Raw genomic sequence first — 13,338 nt, 5'->3', positions numbered from 1 at the left:
CTAACGGGTGCAGTATGCATGTGTGCATACAGAGATGTGTATGTTGAGGGGGGATTGAAATAGCGTAAAGCCCACAGCCATATTGCTGGTAACCACAGCAGCGCAGTGTCACCCCCATCTTCAAACCGCAGCCCAGAATAAAGCAGGAATGCGCTGGTGCCTCCGCACTGCAGACCAAGACAGAGCTGTCTATTGGAAGCAGTTTCACCCCTCGACCAAGCTGTCCAGATCCGTTCCAAAACTGGCCCGAAGCGCCCCCAAACTGTCACGGACCAGCCCAGATGATCCCACAATGTCCCAAACTGTCACAAAATGGCTTGAGCCTTCTTCAAGCTGTCCTCAAATTGTTGTGGACTGATCCAAACCATTTACACAAATTCCCCCATAAATGTCCAAAATATCTCCTGGTTTCCAACTGTCCGGCACCGTCCTCAGCTGCATCTTAACTACATCCAAACTGCACCGATGTCTATGGTGTCACTAGTTTCAAACTCTCTAAAAACTGAAACAAACCATATCAAAATTGTCTCCAAACATCTGCTAATGGCCTCTAATCGCATGTAACTGCCCCTTCTCTAAGTGACCCAAGCTGTACCAACACCTCCTTTACTAAGAAATTTCCATAACATTACAGTCTTGTTCTTAATGCATCTGCCTCTGTTGTTCATGACAGTTCAGTCACCACATTGGACATCAAACAAACTTTGGCTCCCAAGAAAGTGGTATATAAAACAGAAATGGACGACCACAGCAGCATCACTGTCAGTAATAGTGATTGTTCTGATTCTAGTTTTAGAACAAACAAAAGTAACAGCGGCTGTTCCGAAACCTGCTGAGTAGGTCTGAATTTGAAGGATTTTCTTTACATCCATCTGACATCCATTCACTCTGAAACTGACAAAATCACTCGTGCAAGGTCAATGCAAAAACTAAACTACTAACTAAACTGGGCAAAATCAGTTTTTCAGTGATGTGAATTCAACCCCTGTCTGTTTTACAGATTATATTGTAATATTTTGTCATCATATCTTCATTCTTTACTGATGCCTCTTACTATGACAGTGTCCAAATTGCTGCTGTAACACTGCAGATTTCCCCGCTGTGGGATTAATTAGATTAGATCAGACTTTATTGATCTCCCAATCGAGAAATTCACTCATACAGAAGCTCTTCAGAACACCAAGGGGGGGTCCAAACAGCAAATGGAGGTGCAATAAGGAACAATAAAATGCAAAATAAGAACAGCAAGGGTGCTAATAAGAACAACAGGAGAGTGTGTGTGCACAGATTACCCTAAAACCTCTCTAATATTCAATAAAGGATTATCTTGTTTTAATAATTGAAACTGGAGGCTTCCTGTTGCCTGAGGAGGCGATCGAGCTGCTGAATGTTCTGGCTTCTCTTTCAGCTGATGAACGAATGAGGGAGAAAGAGGGAGTGCAGATTTTGCATCTCTGGTACTTTACTATTGGAAAGCACCCTGAAGTGCACAACTACATTACTGAAAATTCTCAAAGCTGTATGTATAAAATTTACATTTACATTAATTTTTGTTTTCAACAACTCGTGCTATAGCATCACTGCATCAACTACTTCTAGTTCTACTTAAAATACAGCAACTGTGACTACAGTTACTATTACAAGTACCACATGCTGTATAATCACCCTGTCATCTCCCATTCTGCTGCTTCTCTTGAGTGTTGAAGTGTTTTTAAGTGTGATGTGGTGCAGAGTATTGGGTCTAAACCTCAGGGTTGTCTAAAACTGATAGCCCAACCAGTGCGACAAATATAGACCCGACCACGACCAAGAGAAACACAGATACACACCACAACTCCGACCAGGCGGTACTGCAGCTACTATTTACAGAGAGAGAGAAGGAGAGAGCCGGAGAGGGAGGAATGTGTGAGTGTGAGAGTGTGTGTGTGATGCGATTTTGTTTCAGAGTAAGTTACTCCAGAGGTGGGCTATTTCCTTACCTGATGTTGATGTAAGACTGAGGTTAAAACACACACACACTGACCCACACATTCCCCGTGAAATTGTAAGACAGCGGTGAAAAAAAACGACTGGCCTTAGAAAAACACCTGCCCAATTAAGAGCGAGGCATATCCCATTTCAAACAACTGTGTGTGTGTGTGTGAGTGTGTGTGTGTGTGTGAGAGTCTGTGCGCGTGTGTGTGTGTGTGTGTGTGTGAGAGAGAGAGAAGCCACAGGCTGTGCTCTCACCAAAGAGAACAAGATTGGCTTTAGAAAAGGCCAGGATAAATATTAGAGAGGGCTTAGGGTAATCTGTGCACACACACTCACACACACTTGCACACACAGACATAGACGCAGTGGGGGAGATGGAGACACACACACATTCTCAGACACCTTAAGGTAGACATGATGGCAGACACACACATGCACACACACAACACAGTGCACTGTGTGTGTAGTGCATGCTTGCCGAGAGCACCGTAAAACTGGACACAATCCTCTGGGAGGAGAGCAAATTAGGAGACAGGGAGGGAGAAAGAAGGAGGGAAGGAAGGATGGATAGAAGAAAATGTTGGAAAGAGAGAGAGAGGGAAAGAGGAGGTGAGGAGGACAGAAAAGGGGAAGTGAGGAAGGAAGAAGAGGACTGTCAGAGGAGGAAAAGGATGGAGAGGGAGAAGAAGCGGATGGGGAGCAGACGCAGACAGGGAGGAGAAGAAAAAGAGGAAGAGGAGACAGAGGGGAGTAGAGGAATGAGGAAGGGGCAGGAAGAGGAGACAGAGAGGTGGGATGCAGGAGAGACAAGGCGTCCAATTCATCGGCCTCAGGAGCTCCCTAAATCCGGACTGATCCATGGGATTCTAGCAGGGATTTCATCACACACACACACACACACACACACACACTTGCAAACCACATGTTCAGCACTGTTATTCCATGCTGCATTTCATCTGCACTACACTTACTACCACACTCACAGGAGGAAAATGATTATTATTATTATTTGCAGCAGGAAAGAAACACAAATGTCCCTTACATATTAAAGACTAACAATATAACAGTAGAACTCTGTTGTACTTCATAATGTTCACCTTCACAGAATACAACATTAGGACACAGTAAAAACGTGTTACTGATGTGTAAATCCCTGTACCAGCAGAATGAATTGATCAAAGCAGTAGCCAACAGAAAATAATTGAAATAAAAATATGACAGAGAACTAGTGGAATTGATTTTTACATCTTATCTCATCTCTGCATATTATCGTAACAGCCTAATGTTTGTTCAAAGGATCAAACTCACACCAGTGAAATGTGGTAATACTCGCATGTGAAATCTGTCTGGAAGTAGAATCGAGTGGTACACGCATCGGATACTTGATGTGGCGCGGCTCATACAGACGTGGTGGCAGAAACATGGCTGAATCTAGCCTGGGAAACAGAGCGGTGGCCTGTCGAACAGGTGATCTGCATTTCAAGACGCTGCTGGTGTTCAGGCTTAAAGTAGAATAATTAAATATAAGGGCAGGATATACAGGACGTCTGCAGAGGAGGGCGTGTTCACACATGTCCACGTGGCCCTAAATTCATGTCTGCAAGATGGAAAATTTAAAAAATCGTCATTCAAAAAAATACTAAGGAGTTTAAGTCTTCTGTTATGAAAACATGGGTGGGGAATGAAAACTCTGGCCTCTGTCAAGGTGGCACCGATCCAGGAAATTAAACCCTTCCTCCTTTAATTAAACTGCTCATTGGCCAGCTGTAGGCCGGGCAGCTCTGAGTTTGCATTTGTGGAACAATAACTGTCAAACATTTGCTGAAGAAAGGATCACTCATTTATTAATTTAGCTTATAGACCATTTGGCTGATGTGTTCCCTCTGCCTGTCACTCAGGGGGTGTTGAGCCCATTGCTGAAGTGGCCGGCGACGGGGAGGAGCTGGAACTTCCACAGGAAGCGACCAAGTTCATCAAGAAGAAACAGCCGTCTAAGAAAGTCAAGAAAGGTAGGAGCTCAAACTCCTCCATCACTCCTCATCTTCGATCCCTTCTTCTTTCTACTTACCTGTCATCTTTTCTCCTTCCCTTCTTTGTGTCTGAAGTTGGAGCTGATAATTCTCCAGCTCTCAGACTCTTCAGCTCTGCTTCACCTTGTCACATTTCCAACCGGCCCGTGTCAAAATACACCGCCCCATCAGCGCATCCACAGCATTGCTCCCAGCTCGCCACTAAATCCCGACCAGAGCCCCGACACTGATATCTGTTCACTGTCCGTCACACTGTTGTAATCCGCTGCTATTTTCCCTCACGGCATAGTGCTCCGTCTCATCTGTTATTTGTACGTGCCACTTTGACTGCCGTTGGCTCAGGGTCTGCAGAATCAGCATGGTTTGGATTCTGGTCGGTGCTAAAAGATGAAATCAATCAATGCATTTGGTTCTGCAGATGCAGCGTTGATGTTCACAGTGTTTCTCAATGTTTATCTTTGTTGATTGTTTTTTCCATTCGACTCTCCGTTTTCATTCCTGTGACACATTATAAAACCACTAAGATCAGGCAAGACATGGGTTCATGCCTGTGGATACAAAATGTATTTGGGAACAGTGGCCATGGGGTCTCAGGTGGGGTTGTGAGTGCTATTTTTTACAAGGACACCAGATTATTATCACTGCAGTCCACTCCTCTCTGCTGTGACTGCTTTTGCTGTCGTAGCTATAATCACAGTGAAGAACGTGCTTTTTATTATCATCGTGTTGTTGCGCTGTGAGAGGAGAGCTGGGAGTGTGTCCCTCATCGCTGGTCTACAGTTCGTTTTCTCTGTTTGGGGAGTTGGACCCCGCTCTCGTCCTCCTCTCAGTGTCTGCTGTCTCTCGTTCTCACTCGATCTCCTCTTTATTTTTTCATCCCTCTGGTTTTGCTCTGAGCTCATCCATCTTACTGTCTGTCTGACAGAGACAAAGCAGATCAGAAGAGGAGTTATCTGCGCATTTATTTTCCTAATCCCAGTAAAGTTGGGATTCAGCAAAGATCCCTCTAAACACGAGTGATGGGTCACGGTTTTCTATCGCCTTCTCTTAAAGAGAAATAAATAAATAGATTCTCTGTTCTGTTTGTAACTCATGTGGGTGTGGCACCATTCCTCAGGTGTTGTGGAAGGTGTGTGTGTAGTCAGTGTAAACTAATGTTACCGGGTCTGAGATATAACAGTCTGTGGAAAAGTGTCCCGATGAGCTCGGGTCGCAGCCTGATAGTGTTTGAAGGCCGTATTGGAAAAAGAGGCTGAGCTTCAACAGCAGACTTCCCCGAGGAGAACCAACCTCAAAACTCAGCGAGCACATTTCAAAAAACATAAAAAGGAAGAACATCCCAGTAATCAGGTCGGGAAGGACAAAACTCACATTTCACTTGTTTATTTGGTTCACCGCTCTGAAGCATTTCAGCACAGAACCTTCATCAGAGCGTTTGAAGTATAATTTAGTAATATATACAAAGGAAAAGCCCCAGTGTTAAGGGTTAGAAGGCTGTTTGTACGCTGCTGCAGAGGAAGTAAAGTTTCTGTCTATGAATGCCACAACAACACCTCGCTGCCGTCCTTCATCAGACCGCTCTGCTGCAGCTAGCGGCTAGTTACTCACTACGAGCATGCAAAAGAGTCGAAAGAAACCAGTGCACATCCAACCACGGTGAGACAGGTAGCTAGCTGCTAGCATATATACAACACTCTCACTCTGTGTGTGTGTGCATGTGAGTAATAAACACACACACACACACACACCAGTCTCCTGCCAGAAAAAGGCTTCTGGTTTGCATTGAGGACCAATCCGTGTTTTATGACAGGCTGTCTTTCCTAAACTGGGGCGGATAGATTCACTTTGATGGGATCTACTTTTGGTGTGTGTGTGTCTGTGTGTGTGTGCATGTGTGCGCGTGCGTGTGCATGTGTGTGGTTAATCCATTCAGGCGTCGCCACTAATGAAAAGGGGAGGTGTGTGAGACATAGGGAGGCCAACACAGGGGTCATTAGATATACACACATATACACCACTGTGTGTTTTCTGAGCCTAGAAACACTCACACTCACACTCACACACACACACACACACACACACAACTATGTATATGAATGAATATAAAGCCTGCGTTGATCATCGATGTACGAAGTTAACCAGCTGTTGTTTCGTTGAAAGTGTTTGATAGACAGTGTGATTAAAGTCGGGATCCACCATTCCAGCCACTTTCTTTCCCGGAGCATCAATCCCAATGTTGCTTCATCTGCTAAACTCAATATGAGGAACTCACTGGAATCATTTTTCATTCATTTTTTGTATTTTTACAACAGAAAAATTTAGTGGGCCACCAGGCCTGAAAGAATGTAACTGAAAATGGTCCTGGCAAATAAACTGTACTTAATGTGCATCAGTCACATCATGGCCAGCACCTGATGAGCTGAGTCAGGTCAGTATCTGCACTGCATCGATCTGTGAGTCATCAGTTTTATCTCAGTAAGACTCAACACATGTTGCTGCATTTGTTGCAGCATTAAGTTGTGTTAACTGTAAGAAAGGTGCATCAGTCACTTTACTTAAAAATAATGCAGCTGCTGTATTATTATCTGAGTTTTACTATGTGTGATCCTGAGCTAAATGTCAGAATGTAAATTTAAGAGTGTTTTACTTCTGTCTGTCAAACACACACATACATGTACAATTTACACACACACACACGTCACTCTTACCTTTCAGTTCCACCCTCTAGACGTGATTGAAAAGAGCAAAAGGAAAATGATCCCTAATTAGTATTGTTTGTCATGGAAACCTCCAGAGCAAGTCTGTGGTTTGCACTTAAGGGGGTGGGGGGGTTATCATCATGTCCAGACATGTCCTGTGGCCACCACTCCTCCTCCTCCTCATCAGACAGAACAACACATGAGACAACAAGAAGCAGCTGCGACTTGTAAAGCTTTTTCAAATAATGTGATTAAACCCTGTAGTGAAATTCTCCTTTCACTCCGCAGCTCGCCTGCATTGCCCAAGGACACTTCAGCTGGGAGGATGCTTCCCACTCTAACAGCACGTCACATATATCATTACAGTCAGTTTGAATGTACCGTGCATCATCTGCACTGCACTTTGTTCACATAAAGCCTCTTTGATGGTAGCATGCAAAATTCAAATAGTTTGCACGTTAAATTCACCTTTTCTCTTTGAGTAATCACAGGGTTGGTGGTTTGACTCCTGCCTCCTCCCACCAGCATGTCAAGTGTTCTTTAGCAAGACATTAAACACCAAGCAGGTCCCATTCAGCAGGTCAGCAGCTTGCATAAGCAGGGGCACAGGCCAAAAAACAGCCGTGCGTTAAAGAAGCTTAGGGGTCTGCATCGAGGCGTCTAGTTTGAGGTGAGACAATGAAAGTCCACTTCCTGGTTAGCAAGTAACAGGATAATGTGTTTGAAGGCTTATATCACAACGGTTGTAAGATACAATGTGGAAACACAGAATTCAAGTAACAAAGTCATCTGCTGGGTATGTGTGCATGCATGCATTTGATTTAGCAGCATAAGACGAGGCAGGTTTAACTTTTCTGGTGGGCGACCCTGCCTTGTTTTGCCGGAGTCGTCTGCTTCAGGACTCGACTGCGCCGACAGGCTGACTTCATTAAGATGAATGATAGCGCTGCTTTTTTCAGGCAGGGCAAGTCTGTCTGAATGCAGCCTCACGGCTCCGTCGCCGTCAGTTTGTTCTGATGATGATGTCGATTAATATATACTTTTGATACTGCTGGTGGCAACAGTTTGTCAGGTAATTAATTCCTGTTTGATCATTTTGAACATTAACACTTTTACAGTTTATGTCTAGATAATATAATATATTATAATACACACATATTAATATCACAATATAAAATAACATGTACCCTTATAGAGGATTCTAGCCATAGTGTGTTCCTCGGTCATACTGATGCATTAGTGGTGCTTAGTCCACGGTTTGAAACTGGACATACAGCGGAGTGTTTCTGTCTAATGGTGGCAAAATGCCAAAAAAGCCTTTGGGTGTCGGGGGCAGCTCACAACTCCCATAAAACCAGGGAACAAGGTGGCGGAGAGCAAATCAGTTCAAAGCTCTTATTTTTCAGACAAAGACACACACGCAAACACCTTCCGCCTACCTGTCTGTGACTTTAAAGTAATTAGGCGCCATGCCAAACCCACACCACACACACACACACACACACACACACACATACCTTTCTGTTAGAGTGCATGGCAGCCAGAAAGCACATTTGGTCGACTTGAAAGGCATCAAAAGGCATCTGAGAGTGGTACAGTCGGGGGGTGAGTGGAGCGCACTCTCTCCTTGCCTTGAAAAGGAGGGATGAAAGAAAGATGAAAGGGAGAGTGTCTTCCTTCTCCTCTTTCCTGGCGCTGCATCCTTTTTGTTGTTCTGCTCCACCCCTACAGCCCACCTGGGATCACAGACACCATCTACAGTACACACACACACACACACACACACACACACACACACACACACACAACTGGATGCAAACACACACACAGCACAGAACGTGGAGATCCATATACAGTTTCTTCAACACAAATACATATAAACAGATAGCTCACACACACACACACACACACACACACACACAAACACATCTCCAGTGTGAGAGAATTTGAACTCTAACCTAACACTGATCTCGCTCTCTTCCCTCGAGCTTCTCTTTGAGCCACAGCAGAGGAATCACCAGGTCCAGGGTCAGTCTGCGGTCAGCGGTCTCATTATGTACCAGCTGAGCCACTTCAGCTTTACGCTAACAGCAAGTGGTCACCAGCATCGATTGACCCGAGTCCTCTGTTATACAGCTGCACCTCCTGCATATTAGCATCAGTCATTAGCATCGTCTGTTGTTTATTGGCATCAGTCAGTTTGTATTGCACCTTGCACATATTAGCAGTTGCCATTAGCTATTAGCCTTCACCCATTAGTAGTGTCCTTTGTGTATTAGCATGAGTTTTAACTTTATCCATTAGGTGATGAATCTGAATAAAAGCTGTTATCCATTATTGACTTAGGGAGTCACCAACCAAGGAGTCACCAACCAAGGTGAAGGACTGTTATTCTGGGATACAGACCAAGTAGTGCCATAAATAAAGCTTCTTACCAACTGGACAAGACAGTTGTTGTTGCCCTGTAGGTTGATTTCTGGTAATTTAATTCCCCTCAGTCAGTTAACACAGCCATGCCTAGAAACTATTCATCCCGAAAAACTAAAAATACCTTTTGTGATTTCCTGTTTGCACAAAGGACTGATAATGGATACTTGAAATGCATACGTGCACATGACGTACAACAGCCAACAGAAGCAACAGTGCTGTTGTAAGCTATTGTTGACAGACTGATGTCTTTCTTGATGGATGCTGCAGAGGAAGCACGCAGAGCTGGAAAGGGAGACTGAAAGTGTTGGTGGATATTTATTTCTGGAAAGTGACCACAGTTTGGTCAAGAAAGATGCCAAAACGTGATCTGGTTCCAGCTGCTTTTATGTGGCTAAAACAAAGGAATCTGGGAGAACGTAGCCACTTCCCGCACATCGTTCCTTCCTCTCAGGTGAGGAGTGTTCTCAGCAGCAGAGTCAGGGAGCTCAGGTAATGAAACCTGTGACTCAGTGTTCAGAGGCTGGAGGAGACCGTCCTCCTGTGTCAGTCAGTCTGTCAGATTACAGAAACACAGTGAACAGAGCTATCAGTTTACTGTCACATAGTGCCGCTGCTATTCACATTCAGCTCCTGCACACACACACACACACACACACACACACACACACACACACACACACACACACACACACAGAGCGGGAAGGTTTCCTCATCCTGAACAGGATCCTCCTGGGCCATGGCCAGAATTTCTGACCCATGGATCTCTGTTCTGGATCTAGACGTGTGTGTCTGTCTATCTGTGTGTCTGTGTCTGTGTGTGTGTGTGCACATGCATGCATGCATGTGTACATGTGTGTGTGACAGATAGAGCTCTCTCTATTCCCTGCTCACCCCCCACGAATACAAACACAGACAGAAAAACCCTTGTTTAGCCATCGCCACACACACACACACACACACACACACAAGCATACATGCTTTTTGAGGCTAAGTGTCCTTGCAGATGGAAAGTAAAATATGTGGTTCATGAAACTTAGCTTGAATGTTGTATGTGTGTGGTGTGTTGACAGGAAATTAAGTGTGTGTGTGTGTGTGTGAGAGAGAGAGAGAGAGAGAGGAAACATGGCAGCTCTTCCATTAAGCACTGTTAATTTCCTCTCTCTCTCCTGATATAAATTAATGTTGATGGTGTTCATTTTTTTTCAACAAACCTTTATTCGTCTATTCAGCATCATTACAATGAAGCAAAAACAAATCCAGAAAATACAATACAATATAACATAGATAGATAGATATAGTTCCCATATCCTACCAGTACATCCAGTAACACAGCTCACTGGCTGAAGCATGTTGGGATTATTTGTTGTTCGTGTCCTTTTTATTCTACTTGAACTTGAATTTGAGATTTTTGTCATTTTTATATCTGCGGCGTGACTTCAAATTCAACCGGGTGCAAATTTGATGCTCTTCACCTCCAATATACACGGAGGTTGAACATCAGATCATGGTTATCTAAGACTAGTGTTATATAAGTGACACTACTGTGACTTACGATCTGATGACATATATGTTTTGGCATTGTGACTGATTGTTAAACATGAGGATCAGGACTTTCATCTCACAGTCCAGCAGGGGGTTGATTGTGGTAATAAAAGACAAAACAGCTCCAATGCTATGTTTTTAGATTTAGTTGCATGTTGGAGTGCCGCAAGAGTTTGTATTTTTGCCTCATCAGGGGGTTGCATGGCATTTTAATTGGTGTGGTGTGTTCACCAAATTACAGCTGGTCTCCAAGCGCGTGGCCCCCAAATCAAACATGTCAGACGCGTGCTCTCAAAATAAAACGGCTCGCTTTTCTCCTTCCAGCTCGTCACGTGTTTGACCCACAAAACCAACTGGGTGCCGAGTGTGAGATCCACACATCCAAATGTTTGTCAGCCGCCCTAAACCCAGCTGAACCCCAGTATGAGTTCCCTGAGATCCGATCGTCAGGTGTGCTCTCACCAGATCCATGTTCCCCAAATCCATGTCCTCATCAGGTGTGTTAAGAAACAGAAATAACCAAGCAATGGCAGCTTTAAATTACGTTGTCTTTCCCACACTCTAGTCGGTTTGTACTGAACTCAGCAACTCAGAGAGAAATTCTTGGTCAAGAAACAACGCTGCACATTTTTTATTAATTTAACTTCCAAACTATATTTTCTACAAACCCCTCATCACTCCCCGTGTGATGGTCTCCAAACCTAAAGCCTCTTTGACTCTTACAGAAGTGAATTTTTGGTGGAGAAATATAAAATCGTTTTGTCGAAACGGTCATATTTCAAGATATTTCATGTAAAAACAGACCTCGAAAGGAGTTTAAAAGTCAGAATCAGCCTCACAGAGGCAACACAGAGGACGTGGCCTCAGTGTCCTCAAGCCGACAGCAGTAGAAGGAGTGACCCCCCTGAACTGATTCGAGTGGAATGGAAGGTCGTCCCACCGTCGCTCCGACCTCCTGACTGCTTTTAATCTGGCTTGTAGCTTGTCAACAACATTTTTCGGTAGCAACCTTTGCTCTCGTACTGTAACTCAAAAGCTTGTGCGTGCCAACAAAATCCCCACCACATGGCTATCACGCCATCTCCGGAGCTATTTGTTGGCCCCGGTTGTGTTGACGGAGCGCTGATGAGATGCTTGGCTGTTTAATGTGTGTGTAATGTTCCGCTAATGTCTCTGCAACGGCATTATCTGATCGGCTATTCTTGGCCAGAGGCTAATGCTCGTGGTGATTACAGATAGAGATGTGGACAACGTTCCAGATATTGTTGCCCGGGCGGGTACCAGGGTGGAGTAACGCTCATGGGCTTGTGGCACCCAGTAATGGAAAGTTCAGCCTCACAGCAGCCATGAAGTCCTGTCAGTGACCTTGTGTTGGGATTGCTCTCTCATTGCAATTTGTCTCAGATAAAATTTGATGGCAAAATACGGTAGAATGTCATGAGAAATGTTAATGTGGCGATTTAGAGATAGAAAATATTGAGTTCAGAAGTTTTTTTTTTAGTAGAAGGTGACAATATTTGAACTGGATTAGCAACAGCTGCTATGGGAAGAATACATCAACTGCTTATTAGACAGTTTATCAGTGTGATGCAATAGAGAGTTTCATCGAAGCAATCTAATTAATCAAAGGCACGTTGATAAATTCTGTAAATTATGGCTAACAGAGGATGGGAGGAAGACAAGGAGGGGAGAGGGAGGGAAGAAAAGGAACGAGATTTAGGGAAGGGGGGTAGAGAGGCAGAGAAGAGAGAGGCAGGAACTATTCTGGCTACGATAACCATCAACAAACCAGACAGTCTTTCAGAGGTGGAAACCCAGATGTGTGTGTGCGTGTGTGTGTGTGTGTATGTGTGTGTCCTCAGGTCATGTAACATGTGGTAAGGAGGTAGTGTTTTTGCGGTAGTGTCCATTCAGACTCTGGCTCCTGAGGGAACCTTCCAGAAGGAATGAATGCTCTTCCTCTGGGAGGCCCGTGTAGGAAGTGCAGCTTCCAGCGGGGAGGAACCGGCCTTCACACCCCCTGCTGCTTTTCACATTAAGGCCACGGCAGCTATGGTTTGGGATATAACCATTAATCTCATGTATTTTATGGTGGCTACCAGTTCTGTTCATACATTTCATGGGTCAGTTCAGCTATACAAGATCTGGACCCCATAACTTTGTGCACTTGATGTTTTAATATCCTGTGACAAGATCGACGTGTTTGGCTGTCGGAGTAAAACTTTCAAAACTTTTCTATTTAAATTCTAATAGTTATTGAAGCAGATTGTTTATAATCACACCCAAATATAAACATGATGGCATCCAATCAATTCTTAATCATTATCAGGACCTATTTCAGATTAATATTTCATATTATTTATTATATTTTATTTTGAGTTTTATGTATATTATATTTTAAGTTATAATCCATAAAATGTTTCGTATGTGGTTTCATATTAGTCGTTTTTCATACATGGTGCAGAGGATAAAAGCTCAAACGCGTGTTCGGGATTCGTGTGTCAGGACCGGTTTGTTGACTGACTGTTTCAGTTTTCTTTTGTATAACAGTGTGACACAGTGAGTCCTCTCAGCCCATCACTTGTTTGGCAGCACAATAAAATAAACTGCAGTTTTTTCCCCAAATCAACCAGAACTGAAAGTTTGAAAATGTCTTCACGTGC

General features: G+C 43.9%; 1 protein-coding gene across 2 annotated transcripts in view; it reads left to right on the top strand.

Annotated features, from left to right (window-relative positions):
* bbs9 (Bardet-Biedl syndrome 9) overlaps positions 1-13,338 on the top strand; it is a 159,406-nt gene that overhangs the window by 99,672 nt on the left and 46,396 nt on the right. For both annotated transcript variants that reach the window (XM_041942228.1, XM_041942227.1), the window contains one exon: positions 3,873-3,983. In XM_041942228.1, the coding sequence (XP_041798162.1) occupies positions 3,873-3,983 (111 nt within the window). The remainder of the gene's footprint in view (positions 1-3,872; positions 3,984-13,338) is intronic.

This window comes from Chelmon rostratus, chromosome 8 (genome assembly GCF_017976325.1).
Source record: "Chelmon rostratus isolate fCheRos1 chromosome 8, fCheRos1.pri, whole genome shotgun sequence".
NCBI lineage: Eukaryota > Metazoa > Chordata > Actinopteri > Chaetodontiformes > Chaetodontidae > Chelmon > Chelmon rostratus.
This window is presented reverse-complemented; position numbering and strand designations above follow the sequence as displayed.